General features: G+C 40.3%; 1 protein-coding gene across 1 annotated transcript; it reads left to right on the top strand.

Moving 5' to 3' along the window:
- The first annotated feature begins 5,653 nt into the window (after positions 1-5,653).
- LOC123152825 (putative disease resistance RPP13-like protein 3) lies at positions 5,654-15,964 on the top strand. Its single transcript, XM_044572251.1, has 2 exons — positions 5,654-5,769; positions 13,294-15,964. Exons 1-2 carry the CDS (start codon positions 5,654-5,656, stop codon positions 15,962-15,964), a joined length of 2,787 nt encoding a protein of 928 aa, XP_044428186.1.
- Positions 15,965-16,773: the final 809 nt, after the last annotated feature.

The following is a 16,773-nucleotide window of genomic DNA, read 5'->3' as shown; positions in this document are numbered from 1 at the left end:
ATGAGAAAAGACCCAAATAGATTAAACAAAGAAAAATAATAAAAAAGAGAGAAAAAGAGAGAAGGGACAATGTTACTATCCTTTTTCCACACTTATGCTTCAAAGTAGCACCATGATCTTCATGATAGAGAGATTCTCCTATGTTGTCACTTTCATATACTAGTGGGAATTTTACATTATAGAACTTGGCTTGTATATTTCAATGATGGGCTTCCTCAAAATGCCCTAGGTCTTCGTGAGCAAGAGAGTTGGATGCACACCCACTTAGTTTCTCTTGTTGAGCTTTCATACACTTATAGCTCTAGTGCATCCGTTGCATGACAATCCCTACTCACTCACATTGATATCTATTGATGAGCATCTCCATAGCCCGTTGATACGCCTAGTTGATGTGAGACCATCTTTTTTTTTGTCTTCTTCACAACCACCCTTCTATTCCACATATAGTGCTATGTCCATGGCTCATGCTCATATATTGTGTGAAGATTGAAAAAGTTTGAGAACATCAAAAGTTTGAGACTATATGATTTTGTAGGGATAACTTTCTTTGGCCATCTTATTTTGAGAAGACATTATTGCTTTGTTAGTATGCTTGAAGTATTGTTATTTTTATGTCAATATTAAATTTTTATCTTGAATTTTTCGGATCTGAACATTCATGCCACAATAAAGGAAATTACATTGAGAAATATGCTAGGAAGCATTCCACATTAAAAATTCTGTTTTTATCATTTACCTATTCTAGGACGAACAAGAATTAAGCTTCAAGATGCTTGATACGACTCCAACGTATCTATAATTTTTTATTGTTCTATGCTATTATATATTCTGTTTTGGATGTTTAATGGGCTTTATTATACACTTTTATATTATTTTTTGGGACTAACCTATTAACCCAAGGCCTAGTGCAAATTGCTGTTTTTTTGCCTATTTCAGTGTTTCGCAGAAAAGGAATATCAAACAGAGTCCAAACGGAATGAAACCTTCGGGAACGTGATTTTTGGAACAAACATGATCCAAAGGACTTGGAGTTGACGTCAAGAAACAGCCAAGGAGGCCACGAGGCAGGGAGGCACGCCTGCCCCCTGGGCACGCCCCCACCCTCGTGGGCCCCTCGTGGCTGTCCTGACCGACTTCCTTCGCCTATATATACTCATATACCCTGAAACCAACCAGGAGCACCACGAAACCCTATTTTCACCGCCACAACCTTCTGTACCCATGAGATCCCATCTTCGGGCCTTTTCCAGCGCTCCGCCGGAGGGGGCATCGATCACGAATGGCTTCTACATCAACACCACAGCCTCTCCGATGATGTGTGATTAGTTTACCTCAGACCTTCGGGTCCATAGTTATTAGCTAGATGACTTCTTCTCTCTCTTTGGATCTCAATACAAAGTTCTCCTTGATCTTCTTGGAGATCTATTCGATGTAACTCTTTTTGCGGTGTGTTTGTCGAGATCCGATGAATTGTGGGTTTATGATCAAGATTATCTATGAACAATATTTGAATCTCCTCTGATTCTTTTTATGTATAATTGGTTATGTTTGCAAGTCTTTTCGAATTATCAGTTTGGTTTGGCCTACTAGATCGATTTTTCTTGCAATGGGAAAAGTGCTTAGCTTTGGGTTCAATCTTGCGTTGCTCGATCCTAGTGACAGAAGGGGAAACGACGCGTATTGTATTGTTGCCATCGAGGATAAAAACATGGGGTTTATATCATATTGCTTGAGTTTATCCCTCTACATCATGTCATCTTGCTTAATGCGTTACTCTGTTCTTATGAACTTAATACTCTAGATGCATGCCGGATAGCGGTCGATGTGTGGAGTAATAGTAGTAGATGCAGGCAGGAGTCGGTCTACTTGTCTCGGCCGTGATGCCTATATACATGATCATGCCTAGATATTCTCATATCTACGCTCAGTTCTATCAATTGCTCGACAGTAATTTGTTCACCCACCGTAATGCTTATGCTATCTTGAGAGAAGCCACTAGTGAAACCTATGACCCCCGTGTCTATTTTCCATCATATTAATCTCCCATCAACTAGCTATTTCTGTTGCCGTTTATTTTACTTTCTTTACTTTTATTCTTTATGATAAAAATACCAAAAATATTATCTTATCATCTCTATTAGATCCCACTTTCGCAAGTGGCCGTGAAGGGATTGACAACCCCTTTATCGCGTTGGTTGCGAGGTTCTTATTTGTTTGTGTAGGTACGAGGGACTTGCGTGTGGCCTCCTACTGGATTGATACCTTGGTTCTCAAAAACTGAGGGGAAATACTTACGCTACTTTGCTGCATTACCCTTTCCTCTTCAAGGAAAAACCAACGCATGCTCAAGACGTAGCAATGGCATAGGATTGGATGGTTTTAAACTTCTAGACAATCAGATTAAGGTGGATGAAATGCTGAGGGAATACGAGGACATCAAGTCAATTAGATTGTCAGTTATTAAGGGCAAGAGGCAGCAGGCAATTGTGCCAGTGCCAGCAGTAGCAGCAGCAACAACAACAGTACCAACAGATATGTATGATGAAGATGAAGACTACAACATTATTCCTCTATCCGATAAGTTATGGTGAACTCTTCTATCCGATGCCCCACTAGATTTTTACTACACGACCAGTGAGTAGTATTAAATGTTGCTAGCATATACAGCCAGACATGCCATATCGTCCCTATACATCCGGACGAACAGCTAGTGACCGGTCAAGAAAATGCCACCCAATCGGCTCCCTCAAACCGTCCCTATACGATTCAGTTGTTTGGCACCTCCAAACCTAGACCATGTATGGGCGGATATGAGGAGGCACTGACACGCCCGCAACACTGGGTCCGACACACCGGACCCACCTCAAATCCCCCTAAATCATCTCCAACCTAGCTTGACATGGCCGCTTGCTCTTCTCTCTTCTGTCGGGGCGGAGAGGTGGAGTCAAACGACAGTCTTGAGCCGCCGCGGCGAATAGGAGTGAAGGGAATGGGGCGATAAGCTGCCGAAAGGCAGCAGCTTGGTTTAGAGCAGGATAGACAAACGTGAGATGGGAATTGGGAACATCGGCTAGTGCGGCACTGCAGCCGCTGCCAGCAGGGGTCAAGAGGAGATTCTATGGAGCTCCTATTCGACGCATTATGCGGCTAATAGGCGTCCATTCGCATAGGGTGCGCCCCGACTGGGCTGGCACATTTGAGTTGAATTGAAGCCAGCCATGATGAAAAAACTGCAAAAATATTGCAGGACGAGAGCTAGGATTCGAACTCCAAACCTCCTGTTTTCGCATGTAAGTGGCTAACTACTACATCCATTGTGTGTTGTTGATAAATTAACAAAGCGAATCTCTATAGAAATATTTCAGTGGCGTAACCTGAACATTACTTAAAAAAAATGGGAAACAAATGCTTCAAATATCGAACAATTTATTGAAGCTATGAATAATTTTTAACAAACGTGATTTTTTTTTCTGATCATCTTTTGAAAATGAAAAGAAAATTTCAAATTCCGAAACATTTTTTGAAAACCGAATATATTTGGAATTTGTAAACAAAACTTGAAAAATGTTAACACAATTTATTTAAAACTCAAACATTTTTATTTAAACATCTTTTGAGCGTCTTTTATTTAAAACTTGATCATCTTTTTTGAGAATTTTTTGTTTATATTTTATTTAAAACTTGATCAACTTTTGAGCATCTTTTGAAGTTCTGATCAATTTATTTAAAACTCGAACATTTTTAAATTTTCTGAACATTTTTTCAAAATGTTAACATTTACCAAATTCAAGAATACATGTTTTTTAAAACGTGAACATAATTTGAATTAGTGAACAAAGTTTGATAATGGGAACAAAATTTTAGAAAAAGAAAAAAAACGGCTGGGAACATCTAGAAGTTTCCTGAAACAGGAACTACCCAGGTATGCATACAACTGAAGATGGCCTGGCCCAATTTATCGAGCACATGCGCATTTGCTCGACCCTTTGATGCAGAGAGCATCAAATAGGGTTTTCCGAGATTCTATCGTACTTGCCCACTTTGAATCGAGTAGTGGAGCAGTTGCGCTTTGATTCAAATGTTGGGCTTGGTGGGCTATGAAGACTCATACAAACTTAGGCATATCTCCTGTCATTTTTCGGGTAATTTGGAGTAATAGGTTACTTTATGCATGAAACCAAAATCACCGATCTAATTTCGGTTTTCCTGGATTGCTGACCAAGGCTCTCACAAAAGAATTCGGTTTAGTATCTTTGGGTTCGATCTCGGTTAATTTGAATCGGTTTTTCGGTCATCGTTTTATATTCCCACCCCTAAGTGGGAGTCGTCTGTCAGCCGAAGCTCCAAGATAAAATATCTCCCAAGAAGGATTGGATTCTACATTGTTAGGTTATTTTTCTTATGTTTAAATGTGAACTAAAATCAAGACAAGAATTATTGAATGGAAGGAGTATTTAGTTATAAATGTGGTCATTTTGTTTTGAACTTATATTTATAAATGTAAACATGCTATTTTTGGCCCATGTACACTACTTATAAGGTAACGGTTCTTTTCCATGAAAACTTACAATCTATTCATCAACTTTCATGTTCATGGAAAGAATATCAGAAGTAATAGAAACTATATTCAAGATCATAGACCACCTAACGATGACAACAATCACTAAAACAAGTCGGAGCCGGGCAAACCTTGTTGTATTAGACAGGTGGAAGTCGTCGTGGTAAGACACCACAAGACCAGCGGAATATAATAGTAACTGTCACCGATGAAGAGAAGTGTAGATCAAAGGATCTGTAGACACACGAACACAAGCGAATGAAGACTGGATCCACTAAGATGCACGGAAGGCCAACAACGCCCGAATCCCACGAGGTCCACCAGAGACACATCTGCGCATACCTTCTGATGATGCTAGACGCACCACCGGGATATTTGGTGTTGTAGCGAGCGTAACCAATATAGCGATACAAAGTTACATAGCTTGGCTTTTAGTCCCGAAAGAAGTTATAGCGCAGCTATACCGTCGATATGGCCAGCAATTTGAATCCTTGCTCCTTGGTATCCGTGCGGCTACATATCACAGAGAAAATAGGAATTGGAGGAAGTACTTCTCTACATATCTTTTGCAATCTTGGTGTTACAATATGTATGTATAATTTCATTATATGTATTCATATACAATAATATCGTATTTCAATATGCAATTTTAATATACAGTACTTTTTTTGCAAAAAAGAAGCATTTTTATTTTTCCAAATTGTTCCAGAGGGGCCCTACGGACATCTCAATGTGGTATCGCATCAGAATCTTGCATACATACATCTCAATGTCTCACGAATAGTGCTCTCAGATAACTTCCAAATGGTTCCAGTAGGGCCCTACGGATATGTCAAGGTGGTATCGCACCTGAATCTTGGATACATACATCTCAATGTCACATGAGTGGTGCTCTGAGATAACGAGGCATTTTAGTTTTCTTTTGGACGTGGCTATTGTTTTTGCACTTTCTTAGAAAATACCGAAGATTTTGCAAGCAGGAAACTCGTGTGCACTCTATAAGACGAGAGACTTTGTTGCCTGGTGCACCGAGTCCTTCCTCAACAGCTCGTTTGTTGTGAGCTGTTTGAAGAGATCCACACCAGGCGGCCAGAGATGGTGGAGACAGTGCTGAGCATGGCGAGATCCATGCTGGGGGTCGTAGTCAGCCTGGCCGCTTCAGCTGCCGCCGCCGAGATGAGCTTGATCATGGGCGTGCGTAAGGATATCTGGTATGCATGTTGGCAATCTTTTTGTTTCATTTATCTTTTCTTTAATATGGTTAGCGTGCAAGTCTAGCTAGTTTAATTTGAATACATCTTTTCTTTTTTGACGGGAAGTTTTTCGGCCTAATTATTCATTTGCAAACTTATTCATGAGTGTAACTCAATTAGAATCTAGGTCTTCATCAACCCATGTACATGATTCATCTACAATAGAAACGGATGGAGCAACTTCATTTGCAGCCGTCCCAACACAGGATCAGATCTCTTTCCTTCTCCACATGAAAAGCTCTTCTTCTCCCGTTGGCACTGCCGCCGGTCCGTCCTATCTCCGATGGCCTCTAGGCCATGGATGTGCAGAGGATCTCGGCACCCCACCGGCGGTAGGGACCCCGTTGTCGTTCTTCTAAGAGTCGGCGTCTTGGTTGGGGTTGTGTGGCAGCGGCGATGGCTCTTAGTAAAAATAATGTCTCCCACGTTATATTCCCGTCCAGATGATGCATCTAGCATTGTCAGAGGGCATGTGCAGGTTTGTCTCCGTTGAATCCGGTCTTCGTTCGTGTTCGTTTAGGTGTTTACATATTTGATCCTTCTAATCTACGACTTTCTTCATCGGCATTGGGTGCTATTCCGGTGCGTTGATCCTATAGGGTCTTAGCACGACGACTTCCCGACTGTCTACTACAACAAGGTTTGTCCGGCTCCAGTACTTGTAGTTGTTGCTAGGTGGTTCACGGACATGGTTGTAGTTTTTATTACCTCTGTTGTTCTTTGTACTGCCATGATTAAAGATGAATAGATTGAAAATTTCTCGTAAAAAAAATTCATTCGCAGCCATATTAGCTTTCCCATGGAAAAACTCATATCTAATTTTAGCAAAGGCACTAGCTCGCACGGAGGTTCGCGTTTAATTGACTAGTATATGCTTGGGAAATTTTGGATCGCCCACCCTCATGTTGCCCGACTGGGGTGCCATCCCATCCGATCCCCAGCGCTGCTCCCTGCAAGGTGAAACTTAAATTTTGGTGATGCTGTTTTTGACGATGTAGGTCTAGCTAAACGGTGCACAAAGGGCCTCCCCAAGAAGACCACATTGGATGGTAGCATCGCGGTGACGTTCACGGTCTCATCTCGTGTAAGCTTCTCCATTCTTTGAGAGAAAATTGCAGAATTGAATGGACCATCCTCATCATCTTCCTCATCCTCATTATCTTGCTCATCCTCACCACTCTGGCTGTCGCCATCATCCTGGTTGTCCTCATCTTCATAGTTGTCCTCGTTATCTTTGTTGTTACCATCATCCTGGTCCTCCTGGCTATCATCATGATCTTGGTCATCTTCATCATCTTTGTCAACCTCATCACGATTTTTGCAGAAATATAGTGTCCTTAACCTATTGACCACTCATTTCAAGGAAAAGGCTATGTACTCTTCTCTGATGAAATTATTCTGTAAAATGTACTTCTCCCATCCACCGCCTTATATGATGGTTCTATCCTATTGTTTACGCACATCCAGTTCCAATGTGTGCGTTGATCCTCCTCAAATTCCATAAAGTTACCACATAAATTGTTGAAGTTAACCATTATGTTGCGTGGGATACACTACCCAAAAGTTTATAATTAACAATAAAGTCGTAAAGGAATTACACAAATGGTTAGAATTGAATACTAATTGAAGTTAAAGACCGGTACCACTAATCTCTCAAATCCCTTCTTCAAGAAGGGCTGGTATTGTACTGCAGTTTTCATACTGTCCATACAAGGACTTTTGCGGATATGGCAGATCTTATGTGCCCTGATCCCTAATAATCATTATGAATATAGTTAACATGAATACTAGCTTATGAAAGTAATATTGAGGAGAGGAACCGGCTAAGAAGGGTCAGAGAAAATTCGTCATGAACTCTGTTTAAAAAGTTAACATATTGTGTGACAGAAATTTGCTGAAACGGAAATGAACCAACATTTCGCCAAAACTTTGTCACTCAATTTCAAATCCGTCTAAATAACATTGTAACACCATGCACTTGTCATATGTAAGAAAATTTGACTCAATTCCGATCATATGTAAGATATTAAACAATATCAGATATTACAATGCCACTCATATTGAGTGACAGAAATGAAACTCAGTTGAACTTTTCTTCAAAAGTTAGCATATTGAGTAACATAAATTTGACTAAATGGAAATGAATCAATGTTTCTCATAAAATTTTTCCTTCATTTTCAAATCCATGTAAATTGCATGCTAAGACCATGCACTTGTCATATGTAAGAATATTCGACTCAATTCAATCATATCTTCTTTGGATCCCTCGGCCAATCCTCCAGATCAAGGCTCGTCTCGTCGGCGTGTGTGGCCTACTCCAGCGGCCCAGTGTATGATCTCGGCTACCCTGTGTACATGCTTGATTCCTAGGTCTACCGTATACGAGCCCGGCTGTGAGGCGTACACCTCCGGCTTCGAGTCATCCACATGTCTATCCTAGAAGCCACATCTATCTCCGCATCATGGATCATCACCATCAACTCCATGTCTGCATAGTCATACACCATCTTGCCCGGTTGAGACATACGACAAACAGAAAGCTGGCACCTTGACCGATCCGCGTCCATTTTCCGCGACCAGACAAGTTGCGACGATGTCGTGCAGGCAGAAAGGTGTGAGACTTGGGGTGGAGGTTAGTGGCGATCGTAGCGGAGAGTGTGGGGAAAGCACATGTTTTGGCACGGAAATAGAGCGGACAACTCCAAATGTGCGGGCTACGCCTCGGTTTTGGATGGACCAGTGTGTCATAGTCCAATGTGGCGGAGGTCCTGAGCCCTGACTCCCTCAATGCCCCGTTTGTTTGCTCACAGTTTGTGGAAAAATGGACTCGCTGGAGCTGCCAAATATGGGTCGGTGTTGAATGGCTAAGTGCGTTCGGACAGCTCGGTTTAGACGTTTACATGTGTTTTGAGGGTTGGCGTTGAAGATGCCCTTATGGCCCACAACTCTGCCACCTCGCTAAGCAGTAGTTCATATTTAACTTTGCTAAGGACTTGTGATTTGAGTGGCCGTTATATACAAGTAGAGATATGTTGTCACAACCACGTGCGATATGTGGTAAGATATCATTAAAACTTCCAAAAGAATAACTTATTGTCACAAATTCAAAAACTTGAAAATATTAGTATTTTAAAATAGTGGCAGATTTTTTAAAAATAATTGTTTCTTCCAAAATTCCTCAGAATGTCAAAACATGAACGCTTTTTAAAAAGAGCGTACAAAGCTTTTAACAGGAACATTTTTTAAAATTTCAAACAATTTTTAAAACAATATAAATTTGGAAGTTCGAAAAAACAGAAAAATACGAAAAACAAATTTAATATATTTCTTTTTTTTAATTTCCCCGAACATTTTTTATATGTGTAGATTGTTTTAAAATAGGAACAATTTCTGGAAGTGCGGACATTATTTGAAAAATACCCAAAAAAATGAGTTTCTGAACAAGTTTGATAAAAGGGAACATTTTTTCAGTTTGTGAACACATATTGAAAATAAGTACATTTTTTGAATTTGTGAATGAATTTTGAAAATAGGAACATTTTTTGAATCGTTGTACTTTTTCCAAATCCGTGAGCGCTATGCCCGGGCTAACAGGCACCTGACCAAAGCGATGTCGTCACCTAGTTGGGCCAAATCCTAACCTAGACCTTTCGGGTAGGCCGATAGGGCAAGTCTCGAAGCACTTTTTTTACCTCCACCAAATGGACCCAAATTATTTCGACACAAAAGCATCACCATGGAAAGCATCCCTGCCAAGTTTCGTTGATATCCGACATTTTATTAAAAAAATTAGGATTTTCTCGGTGAAAAACCATAAAATATTGGTTGTCCATGATGCAACGTGAGTTCGGTGTCCGGATTCGTTCAAAATTTGCGTGGGGGACTACCATGGGCATGCCCACCTATTGACAAAAAATTGGCGGCGTTTCATGTATGGAAAGAAATACACCATATGTACACCCTTAACAGTTCGGGTAGACCGGTAGGGAAAGTCTCGGAACACTTTTTTCACCTCCACAAAAATAGACCCAAATTTTTCCACACAATGGCATCACCATGGCAAGTATCCCTGCCAAGTTTTATTGATATATGATATTTTATGCAATTTCTAGGGTTTTTCCGATGAAAAAATCCTAAATTACTAGCCGGTCATGATGCAAAGTGTGTTTGGTGTCTGCATTGGTTCAAATTTTACGTGGGTGATTATCATGAGTATGCCCACCTTCTGGCAAAATTTGGTGTCATTTCAGGCATGGTAAGAAAAACAGCATATACAACCAGGACCGTTCGGGTAGGCCGTCAGGGCAAGTCTCGAAGAACTTTTTTGTACCTCCAACAAAGGAACCCAAATTTTTTTCTTCAGACAATGGCATCACCATGGAAAGCATCCCTGCCAAGTTCCGTTGATATCTGACATTTTATACAATTTTTAGAGTTTTCTCAATCAAAAACCCTAAAATACTAGCCGGCCGTGACACAATGTGCATTTAGTGTCCATATTCCTTCAATTTTTGCGTGGGAGACTACCATGGGTATGCCCACCTACTGGCAAAATTTGGTACTATTTCATGCATAGCAAGAAATACACCATGTACAACCTGAACCGTTCGGGTAGGCCGGTAGGGCAAGTTTCGAAGCACTTTTTTTTCACCTCTGCCAAACAGACCAAATTTTTTCTACACAATGGCATCACCATGGAAAGCATCCCTGCCAAGTTTCATTGATACCTGACATTTTATTCAATTTCTAGCATTTTCCTAGTGCAAAAACCCTAAAATACTAGCCGGCCATGACACAACAAGTGTTCGGTGTTCGAATTTGTTCAAATTTTGCAGCGATAACTAGTATGAATATGCCCACCCACTGTCAAAATTTTCTATCATTTCATGCATGGAAAAAATGTCAACAATTTGTCATGAAATGCCCCCAATGAACATGAACATTTTCTCATGTCCTAACCATTTCTTCAAAATTGTCAACAACTTGAAATATCAAATTGTGTATGAAAATTTTACAAACTTGAACACTATTTCCAATTTTTTTTACAAATTCCCAATAATTTAAGAAAATTTTGACCACAAATTGCTAACCACATAATGTTAATTAAAATTTATCAACTTTCATTGAATTGCAAACATTTGTTAAATTTGTGAATATTTTTTAAAAAGGGGGACATTTTTTGAGATTCTAGATTTAAAAAAATATAAACAATATTTGAAAATTCGTTTCCTAAAGAATGATAAAGTCCAAAAAAGGAGAAAAATAATTTAACAAAAATAAAAGAAAAAGGAAGAAAACTCTTAGACCTTGTCACAACTAGGTGACAGCATCACCCCATCGAACGCCTGTTCGGCCGACCTAAGCGTTTGCGGATAAAAAAAATCACTACAAAAGTTGCAAGACATGTTAAATGTGGAGGATTGCATCATGTTTTTTTTTCATTTATGCTCGCAAATATTCTACAAACATATATTTAAACACATTTTACATAATGCTTTTGAAAGGAATGTTAATCAAGCATTTAAAAAATGTTAATTATGTATAAAGAAAATGTTTCTCATGTATACAAAAAATATATAATGTGTGTGTGAAGCTGAACATGTATTTAAAAAGCCTGCAAGCATTTGAAAAAAATGTTAAACAAGTATTTAAAAAATGTTCATCAAGCATTTAAAAAATGTTAAATATTTATACGAAAATGTTGACCATGTATTGAAAAAATGTCAATCAAGTGATTGAAATAAGGTAAATGTGTATAGAAAAATGTTGACTAGGTATCGAAAAAGATTTTTTATATTAAAAATTATTAATGTATCATTTGAAAAATATTAAATGTGTATAGAAAAAAGTGTTAACCATGTACTCCCTTTGTACCATAATATATGATATTTTAGTAGCTCAAATTGAACGGCTAAAACTTCATATTTTAAGGCACAGAGGGAGTATTAAGATATGTTAATCTTGATTAAATAATGTTTAGCAACTATTAAAAATGTATTAGATATACCAAAAATATGTATAGAAAATAATGAAAGCCGAGAGAAAATAAAAAACCGTTGAAAAACGAGAAAGAATCAAATGAAGCCGAAAAAGAAACTTAAAGAAATCTGGTGAAAACCTTGAAAGAAACAAAGAAAACCGTAGAACAACAAGGAAAAGAGAAATAAAAAACAGCAGTGAAGAAAATAACAAGTGCAGGAAAAAGGAAAAAACAAAGACAGAAAAGGTACGGAAAACCAGCTGATAACCGATTGTTTTTCCTTAAGTTGGTGGCGCCCTTATACCATGCCACAAATGCAACATTGTTCTACTCAGGAAGCAGAAATGTCTAGCCGCCGCCTCCTCCTTCTCCACAAATAGAGTTAGGGTTTCTGCCTTCCGTCGGTGCAGCCGCAGATCCGCCTCCTCTCCGGTGGCCATGGGGGCACGATGGATCTCGGCGAGGGCCGGCGGGAGGGCTCCGTTTTTAGTCGTTTCTTTCAGTTTTGCAAGGGTTTGTGTCCTGCTCAGGAAGAGGAGATGGCGGCGTCTCCCTGAAGATGGAATAAAGGTCTCCCCGCCTAGCCCCCATTCCGACTGTGCATCTAGCATCATTGGTGGGCATGTGAAGGTGTGTCTCCGGCGGATCTATCTTTGGTGGATTTGCTCGGATCTCATTGTTCGTCTACGTTCATGTGTCTTCGGGTTGGATTCTTCTGATCTACGTTATTCTTCATCTGCGGCGGTTGCTGTTCTGGTGCGATGGTCCAATGAGGCCTTAGCACGACGACTTCCCGACAGTCTACTACAACAAGTTGTGTCCGACTCCGGCGATGGAGGAGCGTTGACAGCGGCGCGCCTTTGGCTCGCATCAGTGCTTGTAGTCGTCGCTAGGTGATCTACGGATCTAGATGTATTTTTTGTTATTTTCGGTATTCGTTGTACTGCCATGATTGAAGATGAATAGATCAAAAATTTCCCCACGAAAAAACAACAACATCCTTTTATGTTTATAAATTCCAAATCCTCCTTGCTAGGGCAACAATACTGCTTCGATCTATGAATACTTTAAATAAAAATAAACATTTAATTTACTCCACAATACATGTCAATTATGATTTAGCATGGTCTCCAACATGCAAGTTCGACTGCTCTTGTCATATGGATGCATTTTTAGCAGAAATGTTATAACAATTTTGATATTTATGAAAAAAGTTCATGATAAATCAAATCATAGTACTATCTTTTTATCTCCATACAAAATAGTTCTTAATAGTTAAAGAACGGGTGTATATATTTTGTAATATCGTGTATTTTTAAATGGAGGTAATACCTAACTGATAGCATTATGATATTTCATAGAATTATTGAGAATGGCATCAAGTGTTCATGGCTAACTTAAAATATACTCATGAAGGTTCAAATTTTGCATACATTGTGGTGTGCCGCAAGTTGTAGAACAACATTAAGCTAGTGTGTTTTATTTCTCTTATTGTTTGGCAGGTTTATAAAAGATGAACTAGAGACGATGCAAGTATTCCTAGTGGTCGCTGAGAGGATAAAGAACAAAGATATGCTTCTCAAGGTGTGGGCAAAGCAAATAAGAGACTTGTCTTACAACATTGAAGATTGCCTGGACGAGTTCATGTTGCATGTGGGAAGCCAAAGCTTGTCATGGCGGTTGATAAAACTAAAAGACCGTCGTCGGATCGCCATGCAAATCCGCGAACTCAAATCAAGAGTTGAAGAAGTAAGCAATAGGAATATAAGGTACAACTTAATCAAGACAGAAGCCTCCAATATCCTAGAGATAGATTCCTACACGGATGATGTTCGCACTCACTTAGCTAACAATATTGATGAAGCGGAACTTGTGGGCTTTTCCAAGCCTAAGGAGCAATTGATTCAACTAATGGATGTCGAAACTAAGGATGGTCCTGCCAAGGTGATCTGTTTGGTTGGCATGGGCGGTCTAGGAAAGACCACTCTTGCAAGGAAGACCTATGAAAGTAAGGAAGGTATTGTGAAGAACTTTTCTTGTTGTGCTTGGATCACAGTCTCGCAATCATTTTTAAGAATAGAAATCCTCAAGGATATGATCAGGCAGCTTTTGGGTTGTGAGTCACTGAAGAAATGTTTGAAAGAAATTGAAGGTAAGGCAGCCCAAGTAGAGGACTTTGCCAGGTATCTCAAAAAAGAGCTAAAGGATAAGAGATACTTTCTTATTCTTGATGATTTGTGGACTGTAGAAGCATGGCAGTGGATCAAAGATATAGCTATTCCTAATAGAAACAACAAAGGTAGTCGGATAATAGTTACAACACGAGATGTCGGCTTAGCTAAGCTGTGTACTTCTATGTCCCTTATCTATCATCTTGAACCCCTGCAAATAGATGATGCCACAAATTTGCTACTAAAAAAGACAGGCAGAACATATGATGACCTGGAGAAAGATGACAACTTGCATATTACAGTTGAAAAACTAGTTAGAAAGTGTGGTTGTTTACCATTAGCTATACTCACAATAGGGGGCATCCTTGCTACAAAAAAGGTCACTGAGTGGGGACTCTTTTATAGCCAGCTCCCCACGGAGCTTGAGACTAACCCAAGCCTTGAAGCGATGAGGAGGATTGTTACCATGAGTTACAACCACTTGCCATCTCATCTTAAGTCATGTTTTTTGTACCTAAGTATATTTCCCGAGGATGTTGAAATCCAAATGAGACATCTGGTAGGCAGATGGATTGCGGAGGGGTTTGTTAGAGTCAGAGGTGGGGTGACAATTGAAGAGGTTGCAAAAAGTTATTTTGACGAGCTAATCAACCGAAGCATGATTCAGCCATCAAAAGTGAACATAGAAGGATGTGTGAAGAGCTGTCGAGTTCATGATATCATGCATGATGTCATGGTGTCGATTTCTAGAGAAGAAAATTTTGTATGCTTGGCGGAGGATAATCTAGCTAGTGTGGCAGGGGAGAACTTCCGCCATGTAGCATACCACGGGAGCAAGTGTCAAAAGATAGGCATGGATTGGAGCCATGTTCGGTCATATACTGTGTTTGGGGAGAGAACCATAGCTCGAACAACTTCACTTTGTTCGCCTGAATTGAGAATGCTTAGAGTGTTAGATCTACATGGTTCACGATTTGACATCAGACAAAAAGATATCAACAACATAGGGCTATTTCTCCACCTAAGATATGTTAACGCTGGGTATTCAGAGAGGTCTGCCCTTCCAATATCCATAGGGAAACTGCGAGCCTTACAAAGTCTGGAGACAAGGAACAGAGATATTGTATGCCTACCAACTGGGATCACTAAACTCCAGGGTTTGCGTAGCATCCGTTGTACACGTGGTACTGCTGATGGTGTGATTGTGCCTAATGGAATCTGCAACCTACAGGAGATACAGACACTAATGATTGTCGAAGTGGAACCTACTGCGTGCCGAGCAATTAAAGAGCTAGGGGAGCTCACACAGTTAAGAAAATTAGGTGTTATGACACATACGGCCAGCCTTCAGAAATGCAAGATACTTGGTGCATCCATTGAGAAGCTGTCTTCCCTCTCTTCGCTTAGAGTGGATGGTCGAGGAAATAGTTCTACCACAAGTTCGCTCGAGTGGCTGCATTCTATTTCCCTTTCCACCCCACTCCTAAAAAGCCTCAAGTTGGTTGGATCTCTTGGAAAAGAGATGCCCAACTGGGTTGGAAGGCTGATGTATCTGGTGAAGATTCACTTAAGGGAGAGCGAGATGATAGAAGGGGGGAGAAGCATGAAGATACTCGGGTCACTGCCCAACCTCATGCTCCTTCGCCTCGATTGGTGGTCGTATGGTGGAGAGAAGCTCGTTTTAAGTGCGGGAGCATTTCCAAACCTCAGAAAACTTGATATTATTGGTCTCGTTCTACTAAGGGAGGTGAGGTTTGTGGAGGGTGCATCGCCCCACATGGAAAGGATAGAAATCAGCTGGTGCAAGCTGGAATCAGGGATTATTGGTATCAACCACCTTCCAAAGCTGAACGAGATTTTACTTAGTTATGGTGCTAAAGTTGCAAGGTTTGATACGCTGCCATGTGAAGTGAACGCACACCCCAATCATCCTGTACTGCGACTACGGGAGGACCGGTCCGAGCACGACCTGCGGGCAGAACTGGGAATGGACATATATTGACATCCAAGGTAAATGCTTATCCAAGGTCAATGTTGTGCAAGTGGAAGAAGCAGCGGCGGAATCATATATTCTTCCTGAGCCTGGAGGTGCACTGATCGTGCTGACTGCGAGAGTCGGGTCAGTTAATTTCTCTTTCATTATATATCCTCTAGATGCTTCATTTTGAGCCAATAAAATCCATCCTTCATCGAAAATGTGATAACCCATTTCTCTTCTTCTTCTTCTTCTTCGTTTGTTCTCTCTTCTACTTACAACACTAGAGCAACTCTGCAAGATGAGATTTGAGCAGGGAGCATGTGCACCTGAAATACATCATGTGCCGCAAAGGAAAAAATAATGTCGAGTGAAGTTGGAAGTCATTGGATCTTATTTCTGATATATAGGAGAGAGCTAGTTCGTGGCGGTTCGACAGTCCAAGCACTTCTGAAACGGAAGTAATGGTCCTGATGACCGGTGAGTCAAGCATGTTCTGTGTGTACTTACAACATCTGATGTTGTTTTCAGTTTGCAACCATATACATTTCCCGCTGAATTAAACTCATGCATGTTTCGTATATATGTATTCAGATGGGGAGAAGACAGTGGAAAATGCAATGGACTACACTGCAGGTGATGCTGCTAATATTAAAGCTCGATATATTGTGATGCCGCCTTCATTGACCATCACGCTCATCACCAACCATACTAAGTCCGTTGGTTGTGACCTCTATACACCCTTATGTTCCTACCTGTGAAATGTCAGAGGCGTGCATTGCTCTTGGGGCCCTCAATACAACGGACGCGATGACAGCATGCTACGACGCCATCTC

This window comes from Triticum aestivum, chromosome 7A (genome assembly GCF_018294505.1).
Source record: "Triticum aestivum cultivar Chinese Spring chromosome 7A, IWGSC CS RefSeq v2.1, whole genome shotgun sequence".
Lineage (NCBI taxonomy): Eukaryota > Viridiplantae > Streptophyta > Magnoliopsida > Poales > Poaceae > Triticum > Triticum aestivum.
Note: the sequence above shows the minus strand (reverse complement) of the source record. Positions and strands in the feature narration are given on the sequence as shown.

Bases quoted from the DNA above. Each gene is read 5' to 3' on its own strand.
- LOC123152825 (XM_044572251.1), top strand. From the start codon at position 5,654: ATGGTGGAGACAGTGCTGAGCATGGCGAGATCCATGCTGGGGGTCGTA. The intron at 5,770-13,293 runs GTATGCATGTTG...ATTGTTTGGCAG, and splicing joins GGCGTGCGTAAGGATATCTG to GTTTATAAAAGATGAACTAG.